The following is a 20116-nucleotide window of genomic DNA, read 5'->3' on the forward strand; positions in this document are numbered from 1 at the left end:
CAAGTTACTTTCTCCACTTGCTTTTCCTCTCTTTTCTTTAGGCTTAAGCCTTTTTTAGTGGCAAACTCTCTGTTTTACTGTTTTATTCATTCATTCAACAAAATGTATTGTGGTGCATTGAGAGCCCACTACGTGCCAAGTCTTGGCAATTGTGATTAAGACAGAACAGTGGGAGTTAGGAGGGAGGTTCCCGAAGGAGGAGATATAGATATACTTATTGCTGATTCACGCTGTTGTATGGCAGAAACCAACACAACACTGTAAAGCAATTATCCTCTAATTAAAAAAAAAAAAGACAGAAGCAGTCATGTAGTTTACAGTCTAAGCTAGGAATCAACTCATGCTATTATTTTTGGCTCTTTTACAAACTTACAATTTCTCCATCAAAAACTCCAGGTTCTTTGCAATTCTCTGAGCCCCTGTATAGATCTCTCTGAACCAGAGGACTCTGTAGACAGTACCAGACCCATGCCCATTAAGGACCTGAGCAGCAGGGTAATACAAATGTCCATTCTACCCCTGCACAGCTCCTGACCCCAAGTTCAAAACGGCCCTCGAGTGAGATGTAGTTTAATATAGGTGCAGATTCTACCAGAGGCTACTGACATAAGGATATTCTAATTCCCATGACATGATCCTTGTCTAACTCTTCTGCTTACTCTGTTCCTTGCACCCTAGGCTTAGTCAACACCAAACTACCTCGGTTCCCGTGAACGCATGACGTCTTTCAGTTCTCAAATCGGTGCAACTGTTCGCCGTCACCCTTCCTTTGCCAACTTGTCCATCTGACGCACTGCTCTCATTGTCATTCAGACCATTGCTTAAGGAACACCTCCTCACTTATGCCTGCTGGCCTCCCTCTTCCCTTTCTCTTTTCCTTTCCCAAAGTAATCACTCCATCTCCCATGCTAGAGAGTTACAAGGCAATAGTTTCTAGCTTAGTCTCTGAATTCAAATCAATCTGAGTTTCTCTCCTGTCTCTACCACCTGGCAACTCTGTGATCTTGGATGATTTATTTAACCTAAAGAGTGTCAGTTTCCTGATCTGCAAAAGGGGACAATAATAGTATCTATCTTATAGGGTTGTTAGAATTAAACAATATAAAGAATTAAAAGTACTTAGGTTCTGACACATAGTAATCATTGATCATATCATACTGGGTTGTAATTATTTATTTCAGTTTCATTCTACCCAGCAAGACTGGCAGCTTCTTAAGAGCAAGAATCTTGTCTCGTTCATCACAGGACCTGGAATAAAGTAAATGCACAATAAGTGGGGTTTTTTGTTGTTGTTGTTTAGTTGCTAAGTCGTGTCCTGACTCTTCTGTGAACTCATGGACTATAGCCCTCCAGGCTCCTCTGTTCATGGGACTTCCCAGGCAAAAATACTGGATTGGGTTGCCATTTCCTTCTCCAGGGGATCTTCCCGATCCAGGGATCAAACCTTCTTCTCCTACATTGGCAGATAGATTCTTTACCATTGAGCCATGAGGGAAGCCCAAGGGGGTTTTTAAACATATGTAAAATTCTTTGCAATTTAATGTAATTCAAAGGAAGGACTTTTAATTAATCCCTGCTGTACTAACTGCAATTAGAGAGCATCCTTCTCCCATGCCCTCTTTAAAAGTTCCTTCTCTTTTATGGCTTAACATCAGTTACTCAACAAACCTGTCTGCCTAGTGTCTACCACGTGCCAAGCAATGTGCTAGGCTGTGAGACTTTCTTAGTAAATATAAAACAGTCCCAAGAATCTAGAAAAGAGACAGACACGTAAGTCAGTTTACGTAATCAAGTCCTGTGGGAGTCACAGCGGAGTAACACAAAATGTCATAGAAAAATTTAAGGAGAAGCAATTTTGCAAATTTTGGAGTTAGAGAAATGAAACCTGGCTGAAATTCAGAGCACATGGGTTTGTGAAGTTCACCCACCAAGTTAACAGTTGAACAACCAGCCGCCCAGGGGCACTCCTGGTCCAGAGGCACCCTTCTCTAACTATTAATGACAGGGTCTAGGGTACTTTGGAGAGCAATACCCTAGGGTCTTGGGCATCCCTAGCTTTCTTGCAACATTACTCCTTGTTGCTGTTGTTCCATCACTAAGTTGTGCCCAACTCTTTGCGACCCCATGGACTGCAGACACCAGGCTTCCCTGTCCTTCACCATCTCCCAGAGCTTGCTCAAACTCATGTCCATTGCATATTCAATCTTTAGATGATGATATATGCAAATGTGACATGAAAAACATGAGATGCCTGGGCCAGTAGCATCTGGAGTCTCCGTGCCTCCTAGAAATCACAGAAATGTCTTTCTGTTTTAAACAACCACATGTCTCTTCTTGGAAGGATTCAGGTTTTTTCCAAAACACCTGTTAAAATTATACATGCAAAAATTATTTTACTATAGTCAGAACGATTTTTAATTCTTTTTGCCTGTTACCTTTGCTCTACATACAAAACATTCTGAGACAATCTCTAAGTTCTTTCATTAAATAAAACATTCCCTGGGATATGATTATCATCATTACCCCAATTAGCATAGCTTGACTTTTTAATTCTTAGTTTCCTGACTCAGTTATCACGCACAGTTTTCCTACACCTGTGGGTCTGTTTATATAGTCAAGTAATTTGAGGGGAGTGTAAATACACTGAAGAACAATAAAAGTCAACAGAATCCTTCCTCAGAGATTAAAGCAGCTTCTAGCTATGGCTTGAGGGACCTCATTCTGGAAGTTCCAATCTGTTTAGCAAGGGTCCCTTTCTTTGTCTGAACAGCCCACTGGGGCAGTTGTCTTTAATTCACATTTTCCTTTCCATATGACATACAACACTTTCCCACTCCTATTACCAACAGAATAAAACTCTAGATGTTGAATTTGAGTTAACTGGTAACGGTTAAGAGTTCTGGATGTCAGGCAGACTGGATTTTAATTCTGTCTCCAAATCATTAACTAGCTATGTGACTTTGGAAAAGTTACTTAACATCTCTGGATCTAGTTTTCTCATTTGAATAGAATTATCATAAAGATTAAATGAAATAACACTTATAAGTTATTAAAGTGTAGTTAAAAGTTTAACTACACTTTGTTCTCAGTACTTTATATGTATTCACTACTTTATCCCTTCCAAGGTGTCCATCCCATATCAGATGCTTAGGGATAAATATCATGTGACCACTTTACAGTGAGCTCTACTAGCCCACATCACCCCTACATGCCATATTTTGTACTTGCCAGTCACAAAATAAAAGCAGTTTTCTTGCCATGACCAGCCTTGACGTGCTATTAACCCTAGCATCCAGCCCTGACCCCTTCTGAAAAGGGCCTTCCGTGCGCTCAGCGTGGCTGCTTGGCTCAGATAGGCAGCCTGCCGCCCTTTGCACTAACTGCTAATGCATCACTGCATTTTAATCCAGCAGAGCTGGCTTTGCTGACAGTGAGGACGTGATGCAAAGCACAGCTCTTTAGTTTCCAAATGAATGAAAACAGCACCCTGAAAGAGAGGCTGGCCACAGCTTCTAGCTAGAAAACAATAATGACTCACAGGAAAGACAAAGAACTGAGTAAGCGCCAACGACAAACCACTCATTCCTTCAGCATCACTTGGGAAGATGTGATCTGTCTATGGAACAACCAAAAACACATGGACAAAATCTCTCAGGCTTCTGAGGATGGTTCAATTCCCATCTGGCTTATAAATTTCATAACTTCTAAATTAGCTACACTAGGAGTTGGGGGAAGATGTACAGGGACCATAGATATTAGAAATATTTACATGTGATATGCATCTGCATCATGACTGGCATTGCTAATCAATTGTGAAACGAATGTTAAATAGCTTTGATGAGAAAGCTTGTTATTTACAGTCTGGTGACAATACAGAAAATATTCCATTGGTGACAAAAGGAGACTGAATCTTCTGTCTGTATGTATACTCTGTCAGAGGTCTGGACAGAAATCTAAAAATACATAAAATATTTATATATTTTATAATATATAAAGTGTGATACTCCTTCCCTAATGTTTATGATGATGATTTCCAACATATAATGCTACCTAATCACGGACTATCTTAAGTAAGAAAATGTCTTATTAATCCATAACTTTTTCTTTTAACCTATTCATTATTTTTATGGGTGATTATTTAATATATTCATAACTCTTTTTGTGTAAAAACTAACACATCCTAATTTTTCATGCTAGTAAATGTTCAAAATTTTGAACTAAGCAAAGGTTTACATAATATCTCACAGTGGGAAAAATTACTTTGGTAAAAGGGTCTAATGAATTAGTTTTCACTTTCTTTGGTATTTCTCAGGAATTGTCAGCAAGAACTAGAAGCTAAAAGGAAATGTCTACAAGTCTGAGCATGGTATGCTAAAATATCTTGTACTATCTAAATCAAGAGGTTGTAACCAAAACAAAGAGTTCTTAGAAGACAACCTTGCTTACACTTTTAATGTTTTTGGCTCCCCCACATCTAAACCTCTTTGTTATACATGAGAAGGCTTATGAGACAGAACCCACCTCCCACTACAGAAGCTCCAGATACTTGCCCAGCCTCCCTCTCAACTAGGCTGCTGGCATATGATCTAGACTCCTCTGACTGGATGCAGCCACCTCCGATTTTGAAACTGGACCAAAGAAGGAGTAAGCTCAGAGTCCATTCTGACAAGACTGACAATAATTATAAGAGTAATAATAGCAGGGACAGAAGCTGCATTCATTTTCCAGAGCATGGTGACTCCAGACCACCTGCAGGGCCAGCATTAGGGCAAGTGTCTGAACCTGTGAACAGAGACAGTGATATTTTACTGGGAAATTTCTGCAATGTGATGGTGGACATGATGCCTGGTTCTATCACCTACAAGCTTGGTTTTCAAGCCCTTCTAGAGATGATATCAAATTGTTGCTGTTTAGTCAATCAGTCATGCCCAACTCTTTGCAACTTCAAGGACTGTAGCATGCCAGGTTCCCTGTCCTTCTCTATCTTCTGGAGTTTGCTCAAGTCCATGTCCATTGAGTTGGTGATGCCATCCAGTCATTTCACCCTCTGTCATCCCCTTCTCATCTTGCCTTCAATCTTTCCCAGAATCAGGGTCTTTTCCAATGAGTCCGTTTTTTTGCATCATCTGGCCAAAGTATTAGAGCTTCAGCTTCAGCATCAGTCCTTCCAGTGAATATTCAGGATTGATTTCCTTTTAGATTGACTCGTTTGATCTCTTCACAGTCCAAGGGACTCTTAAGAGTCATCTCCAGCACCACAGTTCAGAAGTATCAGTTCTTTGGTGCTCAGACTTCTCTATGGTCCAACTCTTGAGTTATGATATCGAATACCAAACATTTTAAAATAAATTTTATTGTGTAAGACCAGAATCCTGATTATTTTGTTTTATTTATTTTTAAATATTGAACTCATTACTCCACCTGTCCATGGTAGCTTGAGGTAGGTGGCAGTTTTCTTCTAGGTTAAAAGAGAAGGAAACATAGAAACCTAAGCACCACAAGGCAGCTGGCAGTCATTGCAAAAACATTTGCTCTTAGCGGGGAGTTCTCACTTTGAATTCCAGTATGCACTTTTCAGGTGGCAATGTCTGTGCACTAACATGTAATGTGAGTTAGCATTTAACTGTTCTCTCTTTCCTGTCCTATAGTCCTCACACCACATTATGGCTTCCAAACTGCTCTTTCTCCATCTCAAATGACCCCCTCAGGGTGCCTGACTGGAAGTAATTCCCATTCACAGTCACTGAGAACAGCTTTGAAATCTTAGGTCAACCTTTTGTTCCACGGGACCTTCCTTCATTTTATTCATTCTCTTTACACTATTTTGTCAGAGTTCCTTAGTACAATATTCTGCTTCTTTGAAGAGGAGCCTTAATTAGCTCTTCTACCCCGTTTCATCCTACTTCTTAGGAGATAAATTCATCGATGTCAGTCGTGCTTGCTGGGGTTACCCTATTATCTCTCATTAGCATTTAGGAATGTCTCTTCCCTATACCTCTGAAAGATGAGAAAATCTTTGGTGGGAATTGTATCTTTGCTCTATTCCCAAAGAGCAGTGCTACTTTACGTAGTATCTTAACAAAATTTTCAGTAAATAACTAATTAAAACCATCCGTCTTCCTGAACAAAAAGGTTATTTGGGACCTGCTGGTGAAGTTCACCTAGAGCTTTCCAAAGCAAGCATCTATGAAATTATGAGTATATCCACTGGATGAAGGAGCAGTTGGGCATTAGAGAAACTTACTAACTTGCTCGAAGTTAGTTGAAAACACTCAGTATATGTTAGCTCTAATTACAGGCACATTGAACCAGACAGAGCTGGTTCAAAGTGGAACTGATCGCTGGAACTCAAAACCCAGGCTTCAAACCGCCTACTTTTCCTCTGCCTAACTGTACCTGTCAGCTGTAAGTGTCACTCACGGTACCTGCCACACCCAGAATCCAGAGCCACTTCTAAGGGAAACTCTTCCCTCTTGAGTCCCTGCTGACAGGCAGCCCCCACCATGGTGGTCTGGTCACACCCTCTGTGGGCCCCACTAATTGAACAGGCTGGGCAGCTGACCAAAAGGAAGCAAATTCACAGACTGGCCAGCCGTCTATGAAGTGGCCTGATACAAAAAGTTTTGACTCAACAGACCTAATTGACTCAAATTTATTATAGACAATTGTACACATTATTCTAATTAACACATAGAATGGAACAATCTTGTTCAATTTTCTTTCCACCACTCTCATGTAAACATGCCCTAATGGAATACCACATGTTGGAAGTTCCCAATCTTTTAACCTCTGATAATTACTTTTCTTCTAGGTTCTGTGGCCTCAAACAACTTTGATCCTCTCTACTTTTTGGTCTGTCATTCAGCATTGGAGTGCTTTACAGAAATTATCTTATCTGAGATTCATAACAATCCCATAAGGTAAGCACTATCAGTATTTACATTTTACAGATGAAGAAAGCAAGACACAGAGAGATGGTGGTCATTTGGATCAGGGTGATGGGAGAGGAGAAAAGAGGGCAGATTAACAGATATATTTTGAAAGTGGACTAACAAGGGCTGGCTTCTAGATTCTATGTGGAAGTGAGGGAAGGGGAGAATCCAGGATGATGCTAAAGCCACAGGGTAAATTATGCAGGCATTTGTTCAGCCCACTTGTCATCTCTAACTGGACGTTCCAGAAGCCCTCCCAGAAGACAAAGTCAATGTGTCTAAAACTGAATTTTATCAATAATTTTTTCCATAAAAGACATGCTCCTCTTTTTAATATTTTCTTTTTCAGAGTGTCACCATCACTGTATTAAGTGGCAAGGACTTTACAGAAAGTACTAGGGCTTCCCTGGTGGCTCAGTGGTAGAGAATCTATTTGCCAACCCTGGAGATGCAGGAGATGTGGGTTTGATACATGCATTGGGAAGATCCCCTGGGGGAGGAAATGGCAACTCACTCCAGTATTCTTGCCTGGGAAATCCCATGGACAGAAGAGCCTGGTAGGCTACAGTCCATGGGGTTGCAAAAGAGTCAGACACGACTTAGTGACTAAACAACAACAACAACTTTACAGAAACAGACAGGAATAAGAGAAGCAGTTTAAACTCTAGTTTTAGATCCTACCATAGTGAAGATCTGTCTAGTGTTCAAATTGTTTTTTCCAACTTATTAATGTATTTACTAGACATTTAGCTCCCTCATTTGACCATATGGCTCTCAAGGGCAGAGACTGTGCCTGTAATTAGAGCTAACATATACTGAATGTTTTCAAAATGTCAGGGCTGTATTATCCCATGCAGTGAGTGGGAGCAGGGGTGGGTGGAAGGAGACGAGGGGTAGGCAGTGAACAGGGGAAACGGAAGGAACCCACAACTGCCTTCATCTTAGGGGCTCTCTAAGTCTGCTTTAGGAAGTAGGGTGCAACCAAACAGCTCAGCACACAGTAAATGCCCAGTAAACATTTGCTGACTGCATGAATGCTAAGGCAGACAGAATTATTTGAGATCTGCATCCTGGTGATCACAGCTGACTGAATGAGCCCCTAACATGGGCAAGTTTGGCACTTAATCATATTTAAATTAGTGTTTTCTCTACAGTTTTTTCAAAAGTATGTCTTACCTTTCTGAGAAAGTACTTGGTTTTTTTAAGTTATGGATTGTGTCTTTTATGATTCCAACTTCAATGATAGAACTCAAAAAATAAATCAGGAGAGGCAGTGGAATATAGATATGTAATGGAAGAAAAAGTTAAATGGTTGTTAGTTATATCTGGGTGATGGGATGAAAGATGACTTGTATCTTTGAAACCTTATGTTTTTATATGTCTTAAAAAACTTATTGTGGCTCAGTGGTAAAGAATCCACCTGCCAATGCAGGAGATGCATGTTTGATCCCTGGTCAGGAAGATCCCCTGTAGGAGGAAATGGCAACTCACTCCAGTATTCTTGCCTGGGTTATCCCATGGACAGAGGTGCCTGGAGGGCTACGTCCCTGGGGTTGCAAAAGAGTCGGACACAACTTAGTGACTAACCAACAACAAAACAACAAAAATTTTCTACCAAAAAAATGTACATTTTTTTATAATTTAAAGTGATACTATAAGGTTACTAGATATTAAAGCCAGTGAAATCTACCTCCATTAACCCTTGTTCAAGATCCATACAGCTGAAGTATTTGAGTTTTAATTTCACTATTGGTCAGCTAGATATATTTAAAAAAAAAAAGTCATGGAAAATGCCAGCTCCTGCTTCTGTACATAATGAATTGACCACCAAGACAATAAAAACAATTGTTTAGATCCAATCCTACCAACACTCTAAAACGTTCTTGCAAGCACACATTTTAGCAAAGTAAACACAGAAAGTAGCAGTAATCTATTTCATCAGGAAAGGGTCTGCTAGTAAACAAGTTGTCCTTGCCAAAGCTTGTCGAGCATTTAGCTGCCTCTTACAGTTACAAGCAGCTCAAGAGGCTTCAAACCTAAGGATTGAATTATATATGAGCCAAGGCCTGCCAGCCTTTCTACGCTTCTCTTCCCTTTCTCTGTGTTCTACTGTATTTTGACAAAGTTGTGTTTACAGAACCATTGGTATCCCAAGGCTCTCCTGATCAAAGAGCAATAAGATGTTTCAAAATTGCTCCTGTGTTTGTGTTGCCATATGACCTTTTCTTTGAGAGGAAGTATTAGCATTGAGACTCTGGCCCCAGATTGGTATCTTCTGTGAAAATGGATACTGATGAATGACACTCAAAATGGCCTTCTCTCCAAATGTGAGTTAAGTGTAGTTTGTTAGCCCCAGACTTGGGCCAGAGCAAAAGTCTTAGGCCAGGGAGCTTACTGCTGTGTATGTTACAGACCTCAGTTCTCATTAAAATATTTACTGAGAGAAAAAAATACATAAGTAAAAATCAAAAAATAAAGTGACAAGTTCCAGAATTTCTCTAAGCAAGATTGCAATTAAAAAGTAGGAACTGCCAAAGACAGAAAACGCTCACTTTTAAAAATAGATGCTTGTAAAAATGACCCAGAAGGCCTAAACCTTCTCAGTAAACCAGGGGTCTGTGTACAAAACTAAAAAAAACCAGAGGAAGTCATGTGATAACTGAAGAGCTAGAGAAACATTTGGGGGGGGGGGGGGGGGGAATACTGACTTTGTTTCAAATTAGGTAAATGTTTGAACCAAAGGAAGGGTCATGAGACAGAGAAACAGATAAATGGCTGTACTGTATCCAAAACCATTAAAAGCCATCAGATAGCTCCAGTCTTTAGTTCCTCTTTGCCATTAGGGTAGTATCATCTGCATATCTGAGGTTGTTGATATTTCTCCCATCATGTACAGATGTGAGAGGTGGCCCATAAAGAAGGCTGAGCACCAAAAAATTGTTGCTTTTGAACTGTGGTGCTTGAGAAGACTCTTGAGAGTCCCTTGGGCAGCAGGAAATCAAACCAGTCCATCCTAAAGGAAACCAACCCTGAATATTCATTGGAAGGACTGATGCGGATTGAAGCTCCAATAATTTGGCCACCTGATACAAAGAGCCAACTCATTAGAAAAGACTCTGATGCTGGGAAAGATTGAGGGCAGGAGGAGAAGGGTGAAGAGGACAGAGGATGAGATGGTTGGATGGCATCATCGACTCAATGGACATGAGTTTGAGCGAACTCTGGGAGACGGTGAAGGACAGGGAGGCCTGGCGTGCTGCAGTCCATGAGATCACAAAGAGTCAGACATGACTTATCGACTGAACGACAATAAGCTCCAATCTATTTATCTCTTCAGCCGAGATGATCTCCTGCCTCTGCCTGTGGCAATTGTTTATGAGAAGACTTGAGCCACCCGACTGGACTCCTCACTTCTGGCTCCTGGATGCTCTGGCTCCAGGGGATATTTATCCCCTGGACTGTCTACATTCAAACAAAAAAAGTAGACACTGTAAATGTCTCATTGCTTTTTACTCTAAGGTTAAACGGGAGTACCTGGAACCTCCTTGTTGTTGTAGTTCAGTTATTCAGTCATGTCTGACTCTTTGTGACCCCATGGACCATGCCAGGCATCCCTGTCCTTCACTCTCTCCTGGGGGTTGCTCAAACTCATGTCTGTTGAGTTGCTAACACCATCCAACCATCTTATCCTCTGTCCTCATCCCCCTTCTCCTCCTGCCCTCAATGTTTCCCAGCATCAGCTGTTTTCCAATGAGTCAGCTTTTCACATCAGATGGCCAAAGCACTGGAGTTTCAGCTTCAGCATCAGTCCTTCCAATGAATATTTAGGGTTGATTTCCTTTAGGATTGACTGGTTTGATCTCCTTGCTGTCCAAGGGACTCTCAAGAGTTTTCTCCAACACCACAGTTCAAAAGCATCAATTTTTCAGCACTCAGCCTTCTTTATGGTCCAACTCTCACTCCATACATGACTACTGGAAAAACCATAGCTTTGACTATGCAGACCTTTGTTGGCACTAGGGTGACTGTCTCTGTATCCCTCAGACCCCAGCATCAAGGCTCACTCACCCCTATCCTAGACTCTGAAGCCAATGTAGACTCTAAATCAAGGTGACTCCCACTTCAGCCACCCAACTCTCCAGTGGTACAGTGACGGCAGCAAGCTATTCTGCTTATAGTCCTGTTCTTTCTGTAAACTGCAGCCCTTAATTATGCAGCCATCTCTTCTATTTTATTGTTGTGCTATTTGTTTAGGGAAATTTCTTTGTTTTCATTTGTTTGCTGCTTGGTTATGTTTTGTTTCTCTCTCTCTTTTTTAAGCCAAGCCCCTACCTTGCTCCACTACTTCAGTAGTTGGTTCCTTGCCTTGTTCCTCCATGCTTAAGTATTCTAATTTCCCAATTGCTCTGAGATTTGAATTCTGCTTTACCTACTCTTTCAGATGTTGTTGTTATTAATCTCTAAGTTGTATCCAACTCTTTTGCAACCCCATGGACTGCAGCCCGACAGGCTCTTCTGTCCATGATATCCTCCAGGCAAGGATACTGGAGACTGTTGCCACTCCCTACTCCCTAGTGGGTAGGGATCTTTCCCACCCAGGGATTGAACCCACGTCTCCCTGCATTGGCAGGCAAATTCTTCACTGTTGAGCTACCAGGGAAGCCCCACTCTTTCAAATAACGAAGCCCTAAATTTGGTTCCCCTGGCCATATCTTTACTGCTTTCTAACAGATTACGGCCTAAATAAGCAGTCACAAGCTAGAGAGTCACTGAGTGTATGGTCCCCAGTTCCACCAGTCTAGAACCAACCCAAGTGCCTTCTACACATCAGGCACAGGAGAACTGAAGACACTGCAGCAAACAGAACGGACAGACTCCCTGCTTTTGTGGAGCTCACATTCTGATGTGGAGATACATAGTAAAATGAATAAGCAAATACAATGATGATGAGTCTCATGGGGCAAAAAAAAAAAAAAAAAACCAAAATGTGCTTCATCTGCCCAGGTCTACTGTTCATTTACAATACCTATTGCTTATAGGAATTTCTCCTGCATCTGTTGAGAAGAACTTCCCTTAGTTAAAGCAATTTCTATCAGAAATCTTCATAGAATCTGAGTTTGGAGCTTTTAACAATTACATTGTTTAAAAAAAAAAAGATCAGTGTTATTAACACTGTCTGGGAATCTTTTAGCAATTATGGGATCTCCCCTTCCACATGATCATAAGAATCTTCCCCTCTCCTGGGAAGCCCCAGACTCCACACGTGCAACTCACAGGACTCCCTCAACTTCCTCTTCTCTTTCTCTTCCTTTTCAACTACTTGGAAAAAATAATATCTGTTTATTTATAGAATCAAATAGAATGACGTGAATAGTAATGTGTGTGCTAAGTTGCTTCAGTCATGTCCAACTCTGTGAGACCCTATGGGCTGTAGCCCATCAGGCTCCTCTGTCCATGAGATTCTCCAGGCAAGAATACTGGGTTGCCATGCCCTCCTCCAGGGGATCTTCCCTGGGGTAGTATACATCACCAATAAATGTAAACTTAAATTTTTTTTTTTTCAAATAGCTAATTCAAGTACCCAATTCAAAATTCAAAAGCCATTGTTGAGTGTAGAGTAGAAATTGAATCTCTCTTCCTCCCTTTCTTCCAAATCATCCAGTTTCCTTGTCGAGGATAACACTTACTAGTTTCTTACATTTCCTCCCAGAGATGTTATATGCATATATAAGCAAACACAGAGATATTCTTTGTCTTTCACACAAATGATAGCATTCTATATACACTGGTTTTTACCTCACTGTTCCAATAAACAAAGGGTCTTGAAGTTTATTCCATTCACATAGGGCCACTTCACTCTCTTTCATAGCTGAATGGCACCCTAATATATGACAACATTACAACTTATTTGAATAGTTTCCTATTAATGTACATTTAAGTTGATCCTAATTTTTTTGACTCTGCAACTAATGCTGCAATCAGTAGTCTTGTGATTTAGCCTTTTAACATAAGACGTACTCTAACCTGGAAATTCCATAATTCTGTTTCCAACGCTTTCACTTTTGTACATTTGTAATTCTACATGCCTACTTCCTTCTAAAACAACAGATGCTTACAGAGGTGATGAGGATGTTTTTGGTATATTTGAAAATCCATGTTGAAATAGCAATTTAAAAACTTTGGGGCAGGATGAACTGCAATGACAGATGTGGTCCTTGTCGAGATGACAAAATGTCACCTTAGGAGTATTTCTTAAGTGTTTGTTTTTTCAAAAGTCCTGTGTTGGTCAAATACTGTGAAATGAGTGCAACCACACTGTCCAGCTCAGGTAGAATAATCACATAACTGTATGACACAAGCATATTGAAAATCTTGCTGTCTGACTTCTCACATGCTTGAAAACAAGAGTCATGCTGCTGATATTGAAACCCGTGGTAACTCATCAAAAGAAAGAAGTCGTGGGATTGGCCAACAGCCCATATCTCATACCCTCTAGTTTCCTTTCCCTAAGAACTCAGTATTAAAAAGCAACTCTAACCAGTCACTGTAGTACATAGAAAAGAAGTGTTTTATCCTTCTGTGTCCATCTTACACAGCTTGGGAAGTGGCCGTTTAGAGTAATAATACTAAGGAAACGTAACATATCATGGGTTGTTGGAATTAACCAGAACTTCTCTGAAAGACATAAAAGAAACTGTGAATGAAAATTCACAGTAGTCACCTGGATATATGAAGCTCTTCAATCAGAGGAAATCAAGTGCTGGACAAAATGCTGGAGAAGAAGACGCATCCAACGGTCTAGTGACATCACTTCAACTAAGGTAAGTGTTTTGGCATAACTGATAAAGCAGGAGATGTGAGAACAAAGAAAATAATTCTTATCCCCACGTGTAGGAGGGGATGTGAATATTCCTAAGGGCACCACTAGTAAAGCTCCAGACAGAACTAGAAGTAGTTTTCAGGGGTGTGTACCAGTTCTGAACCTGAAGGTGACCTATGGGCCATCACTTCTGAGGCTCCTAGAGGTCTTAGACAAGGTGACTAGGCATCTGGATGATGAGGCAGCCAAGTAAGGTGTGATGGGCTCCTGAAACTCAGTCTTTTAGGTTCGAATGTGAATCTCCGTGTGAGATAGTCTACCCGGGAGCTACATTTTAAAGAAGTCCTGCTGTTGCAACCATTCTTCCTCGCACCTTCTGCCTCCAACCTGTTCTTTCCAAAGTATTTGCTTTTAATCAGTGAGGCTGTCCCAAGTCTTTGCCTATTATGGATCCATAGCCTCTCAAATTCTTTAATTACATGCAATTCAAACTCACAATTCAAGGTCCAGGCTGCTTTTATAAAATACAAGTGGGCTATCCAGCACTGATAATTAGCAAATGTGCCATATTTGCCTAATGCCTATTTTTTAAGTTTAAACATCAGACATTCAAAATTTGATCCTCAGTTTCACCATTTGCAAACTGAACATTGTGGTCATGTTCAATGATCTCTTAAGTTTTCTTTCCTCAATCTGACATTCTCTGAAGCCATGAAATTTCTTTCCCATATATCTCATTTTCCTTTCAAGTAAATAGAACTTGGAGTAAACAGAAGAGGAATTCCCTAAAGTTTATTTATCTCAGAGCCACAGAAGGATTGAAATATTCTTTGAACTCTGGTTTGCTTAAGATGAACACCATGGTTGGTTACTGTTATAACTGTGACCATATAAAATGTTCATACTTATTCTCTCAGTAGCAAATAAAAGCCTCATTAACCCAACTTTTTGCCTTTTCTAGATAAAGCTATGAAATGCTTCCCCAAGCATATCCCCACTATTACCACAAACACATGCCTAAAACCAAACTCCTCTAAACATTTGCTCAAAACAGTAGTTCCTCTATCCCCAGACTTCCCTTTTTTCCAGTCAGAGATATTGCAGGTTTCATATTCAAACTCCTAAGTCATTTTGAACTTCTCCTTTTTCTTAGATTAGTCTCCATTAAGTGTATCCAGTCATTTACAAAGTCTCAGTGATTTTTGTCACCAAAACACCTAACTGGTTCCTTCATTCCCTCCCTCAGGATTTCTTCATTCCCATCTGTTCTCCCATCCTGACCTTCAAACTTGTTTCCCTGCGTCAATTCTTCCCTTTTCCAAACCATCCAATAACCAACACAATATCGATTTTACTAAATTAGAAATGTTCTCCATGTTACCTTCCATCCAAAACCCTTCACAGATTCCTCTGTGTATAAAGGTAACACAAGCTCAAACTCTCTGTCTCTCTCCCTATCTCTCTCTCTCTCTCCCTCTCTCTCATTTGTAAATCTCTGTGTAATTTTGTCCTACTTTTCTTTCCAGCTTTTTTTATCCCTATTTTTCAGATTTCCCTGGCATTCTATTTTTGCTTATGCTGTTTCACTCATATGCCTTTCCTTATCCTCTCTGCTTATCAAAGTATTATCCATCTTCATTATCCAGTTTAAATCTCCCCCTTTTGAAACCCTATCTTTTCATCCATTCCAGTCTTAAGTGATTCCTCTGCCTTCTGAACCTTCATTGCCTTTATTACCCATGACACATATTTAACACTTAAAAATTCTTTTGTCTTCTTTTAACTTTGAAGTTTTTATCTCCCAACTACATAGTAAGGTAACTAAGGGTAGTTGCTGTATCATTCACATAATGAGTCCTGAACTGTAGAGCTAAACTGCCTGTGTTTTAATCTTTGTACTGTTATTTACTGACCTTAACCTTGGGCTCGGTTTTCTCATTTGTGAAGTGGAAACAGTGATAGTTATTCCCTCATAGGGGTTTTGTGGGTGCTATGTGAATGAATATATGCAAAGTGCTCAGAATAGTGCCTGGAACATACTGAACATTCACTAAATGTTGTCTATTTTAACACTTATTTCTATCTCTCACCTCCAAAGTACCTAATATAGTACACAGTCATGCTAAATCAATATTGAGTGGAATTCAGTTGAGTCAATTGAGGGAAGTAAGATAGACTATGTGGGTGGTATTATTGTGGAGTAGGGGAACTTCCTGGCATCACTAAAATCATGTCACAGATGCCGTCACTTACTGTTGTCAGCAAGCCAGCCTCTTTCTAAGTCCCTGCCACTCCCTAATACTGCTCAAGAGACTTCTGAGGGTTTGGCTCAGAAAACATGGAATGCTTTCCCGAGCATCCCTCCCTCACTGCCAATTCAAACTGACCTGGCTGCAGAGAGCAGGTTGCCAAACTTCTGAACGCGGTACTAAAAATGTAGACCACAGAATTCACATATGCCCCCAAAGAAGCCTACTGGTCTACTGTTTCAGTTACTAGGCCCCAAGACTTGGCCTACTGTAGCGGAAAGCAGACTCAGTGAGATGCTCACCTTTCATCTTGCAGTGTCACTGTGTCATGAACACCAGCCAGCAGGGATACTCTCAGCTGGGACCCCGTATCATCCATAGCTAAAGAGTAACAGATACTGGTCAAAGAGGTGGAGGCATCTGTGCTACGCAACTGAGCCATAAAGACAGCTTTTTTTTTTTAAAAAACAGAGAAACTGGAAAGTGTGAACCCCAGTAAGCATCACAGATATCACTACCATTAAGCAGCCCAATCAGCTTCAGCAGAACCCAGGCTTAAAGAAAGCATGCCCCTACTGAAAACAATTCAGAGAGGCAAGAAATAATTTTGTTAAAAGGTGAATAGTGTGATCAAAAGTGTGATTCAAGGTCCCCTGAAACAAATACGTGCTTTTGATGAAGACGGACCTGGCTCCCTCCTATGCAAAGAGGGTCATTTCGAGAAATTTTTCTTATCTGTCTTCTGTAGGAAAAGGGGGATTATAACACCTAGCTCAGGTGGCTGTGGTAACACTTCAATGAGATAAGGCACTTAAAGCAGCTGGCTGGTCTGTGACCCCTGCGAGGGGCACAATCCAGGCACGGCCCTTTCCTTCTCCCTCTAAAAGTACATGCCTCCTGCCCAAGGCTGGGAGTGAGGCGTCAGGAGACAACTGCACAGGCAGGTGAGTGAGCCGATTTGAACACTGCGGAAACGCTGGCCTAGGCTGTGCTGGATGGTGGACATTCCGCAGAAGTAGAAAGGCCCGATGCGCTCAGAGCTTTCACACTCGCAGCTCCCACCTCTGCTGTCTCCTCCCAACCTCCGGAAAGAGATCGGGATTCAACCTGGCTTTCGCCTCCATTTTGACATGTTGCCACTTCCAACAGGGCCAGTTTCCTTACTGCAAGAAGTCCTTCCCCTGGGTGAAATTCCAACAGCTTCATTTGTTTATTAATAAATTCCCGTGTTGGTCTTTGCTACTGCCGGGTGTGGTTTCCCCCCCCCCCCCCCCCCCCTCATTACGGAATACTGATAATAAGCAAACAAGCACCGGGAAAGGAAGACAGCGATTCCCTTGGCCGCCCAGGGAATGATCCGTGTTATTGCCGGGTGGAGGAGGCGTACCCGAGCCGAGGGGCGCCCGCCCGGCCCGGGCAGGGGGGAGCGGGGCGGGGAGGTCGGGACCCCCGGGCCGGGCGCGAGGCGAGGCGGCGCGGGAACCTCGGGCGGCCGCAGGGCCCCGGCCGAGCCCGACAGGTTCCAGCAGCTCCCCTCACCCCTCTCCACGCCTCCCGGGTTTTCCCCTGGGCTGGGGTTTCCTGTTTCAGTTCTCGGTGATCTCCAGCAGCAGGTGCTGGTTTGCCAAGCTCGGCTCCCGACGAAACGAAGGAGAAGGAAAAAGAGGAAAGGGGAGGAGGAAGCGGCGACGCAGCGGCTGCGGCTGCGGGCGGGCGGGCGAGGGGCGAAGCGGCCGCGGGAGAGACTGGCTCGCCTTCCTCGCAGAGCGGCGGCGCGGGCGGCGGGCCGAGCCGGGGCCCCGGCGGGTGGCCGGCGGGCGAGCGGGCGGCAATGGGGCAGCCTCCCGCTCGCCCGGCGCCCTAGCGGCGGCCTGGGGCTGAAGGAGAGGCGGCCGCCCGCCAGCGGGACCTGGGGCGGCCCCGGCTTCCCGGGCATGTGGTGATGGCCGCTGAGGAGAGGCTGCAAGTAGGTTGAGCAACAGAGCCGGGCGCGCGCGCGTGGCGGGTGGGGTGCGCGTGGGGTCGGCCGGGGAAGGGGCGCAGGGGCCGCGGGCGGGCGAGGCGCCGAGCGGGCAGGGCCGAGGTGGCTGCTGTCGCTGCGGGCCCCGCCGCCGCCGCCGCCGCGCGCGTCTCCCTCGCCGGGTCGGCCCTGCAGGGTAGCGGCCCCCAGGTTTGTCCCTCGGGAAGGGGGTGGAGGGGCGGACCGCACCGACCGTGGCCCTTCTGGGGGAGCCGGGCGATAGGAGGGCTGCGGGCCGGGAGGCCGCGCCCGAGCGTTGGGCGGAGGGGCCGGGACCCGGGGCGGCCTCGCCGGCTCAGCTCCAGGCCCCGGGAGGCCCGGGTCCCGGGAGGTCGAGTCCCTGCGCCCCGGCCGTTCCCGGGGCTCGGGCGGGGTCGAGCGGAAAGCCCGGCGCATCCTCCCCCCGGGGGTAGAGCCGGCCTCACCGGGGATGTAGGCGAGATGAGGCCGGTCACCCCGGCCCCGAGGCCTAGGGCTCGGGTCCACTCCCGGCCGAACATGGAGGCGGGCCCGGGCGCCCCGGATGGACACGGACCCGCAGCCCGTCTGCTGCAGCTCGGACCCAGAGCACCTGTGGGGTGAGGCGGCATCCGAACGCTCTGACCCAGCCCCAGCCATTCGATTTTTATTATCCGTCGGTCCAGCCAAACTGCCGCCCCCAGGCGGGCCGTGGCGAAATCCCCAGGGCTGTCCTCCCATCCCGACTGCACCCCTAACTCAATCTCCAGACGAATTCTCATTTTCGCCCTGCGCTCATTCAGCTGGGCCGGTTCCCACGTTAAACTCCCTACAAAGAGGTGTTACGGATATAACTCGGAGAAATGAATCCTGCTTTTCTTCCCTTAACTTCCTCGTCCTTACCCCCTTGAGGTCCTTAAAAACAACCTAAAGCTTCCAAGGACTGATTCCTCTAACTGGGTATCTTGTCGTTTGGGTAACCGTTAACAATCCTGGTTTGTGATGGATAAAGGGATGAAATACTAATCCAGATTTAGGGAAAGTTTTCCTATTGGTTGCAAGATTGTGTTGGAATATCCCCATGCCCATGAGACGCTTATTGATTCAGGTTTATTTTTTTTTTTTAATCGTCTTAGAATAGTTGCAGAGATACTTAGGGCTCAGTATATTTAGAAATTTGAGGAAGTTCATCAGTTCTCTTATTTCCTCATTTACTTTTTCTAATGCATATTATAAACGGAAAAACAGTGATATGCCTCATACAAGTTTTTGGACTTTATTAAAATCACAAGGAATATAATATGTTATATATTTTTTAAAGTCAATATATTTAGGGTATGAGGCTATGACTTTCATTTACTTAATCACATATGCAATTTTAGTAGCACTTTCTCAATTTTGGTGTTATCTGTTGTTTGGATATAAGGATAGCTTCACCAAGTATTTGTAAAATTGTCTTACTGTTGATAACCCCAGGAAGATTATTTCAGACTTGCCTCTCTATTTACCTGTTTTCTTCCAGTTTGGCATTCCGATTTTAAATTACCTTAATCTGTCTACTTGAAGGTACCCTAAAAATTAAAATGATCTAATAACTCACTGTGTATCTATAATTTCAAATGTTTGAGTATTTTATTTAGTTTAAAAATACATTTTACTTTCAAAGTAAGTTACATTTTTACCTCCGGCATCACACAAGTGCTTAAACACTATATGTAAAGTAAAATGAACTTTTAAACAAAACAACAAAAAAGAGGCCACTTTTTTTAAACTGCTTTTAAAAACGAAAGTCTAATGAAATTAGTTTATTATAATGGAAAATATTAAAAGATAGGAAACAGAAACTTGGAATGTTTGTATGCTGATGGGAGTTTTTATTAGTCATTTCCTTTTATTACATTTTTGTTTTAATTACTGGACTAATAAAAGTATCCTATTTTATGTTACTGGCTTCTCTGAAGCTGTTTTCATGGATTACATCTGCCAAATTGGACCCCAGGTGTTCAGTGGATATCACGACTGAGCAACTGTATTTTGGATCTGATGGCATAAAGATAATTTTCAGGTCTGTGATGAGATATCAGTTCTCTAACTTTGCTTTGGCTTTTATAGCTAACATAATAATAGCTATTGAAGA

At 42.9% G+C, this 20116-nt stretch overlaps 1 protein-coding gene across 2 annotated transcripts in view; it reads left to right on the top strand.

Annotated features, from left to right (window-relative positions):
* The first annotated feature begins 13524 nt into the window (after positions 1-13524).
* Positions 13525-20116, top strand: part of ZC3H12C (zinc finger CCCH-type containing 12C) — a 72795-nt gene continuing 66203 nt past the window's right edge. The window contains exon 1 of one of the 2 annotated variants that reach the window (XM_061144383.1): positions 13525-13753. Coding sequence is in view for 1 of the 2 variants with exons in the window: in XM_061144366.1 (XP_061000349.1) it covers positions 17944-17967 (24 nt within the window). In the remaining variant the exon portion in view is untranslated. Of the gene's footprint in view, positions 13754-17848; positions 17968-20116 lie in introns of those variants that run through there. The other variant, XM_061144366.1, reaches the window with a different exon arrangement.

The sequence above is a fragment of the Dama dama genome, chromosome 1 (genome assembly GCF_033118175.1).
Source record: "Dama dama isolate Ldn47 chromosome 1, ASM3311817v1, whole genome shotgun sequence".
NCBI classification, from domain to species: Eukaryota; Metazoa; Chordata; class Mammalia; order Artiodactyla; family Cervidae; genus Dama; species Dama dama.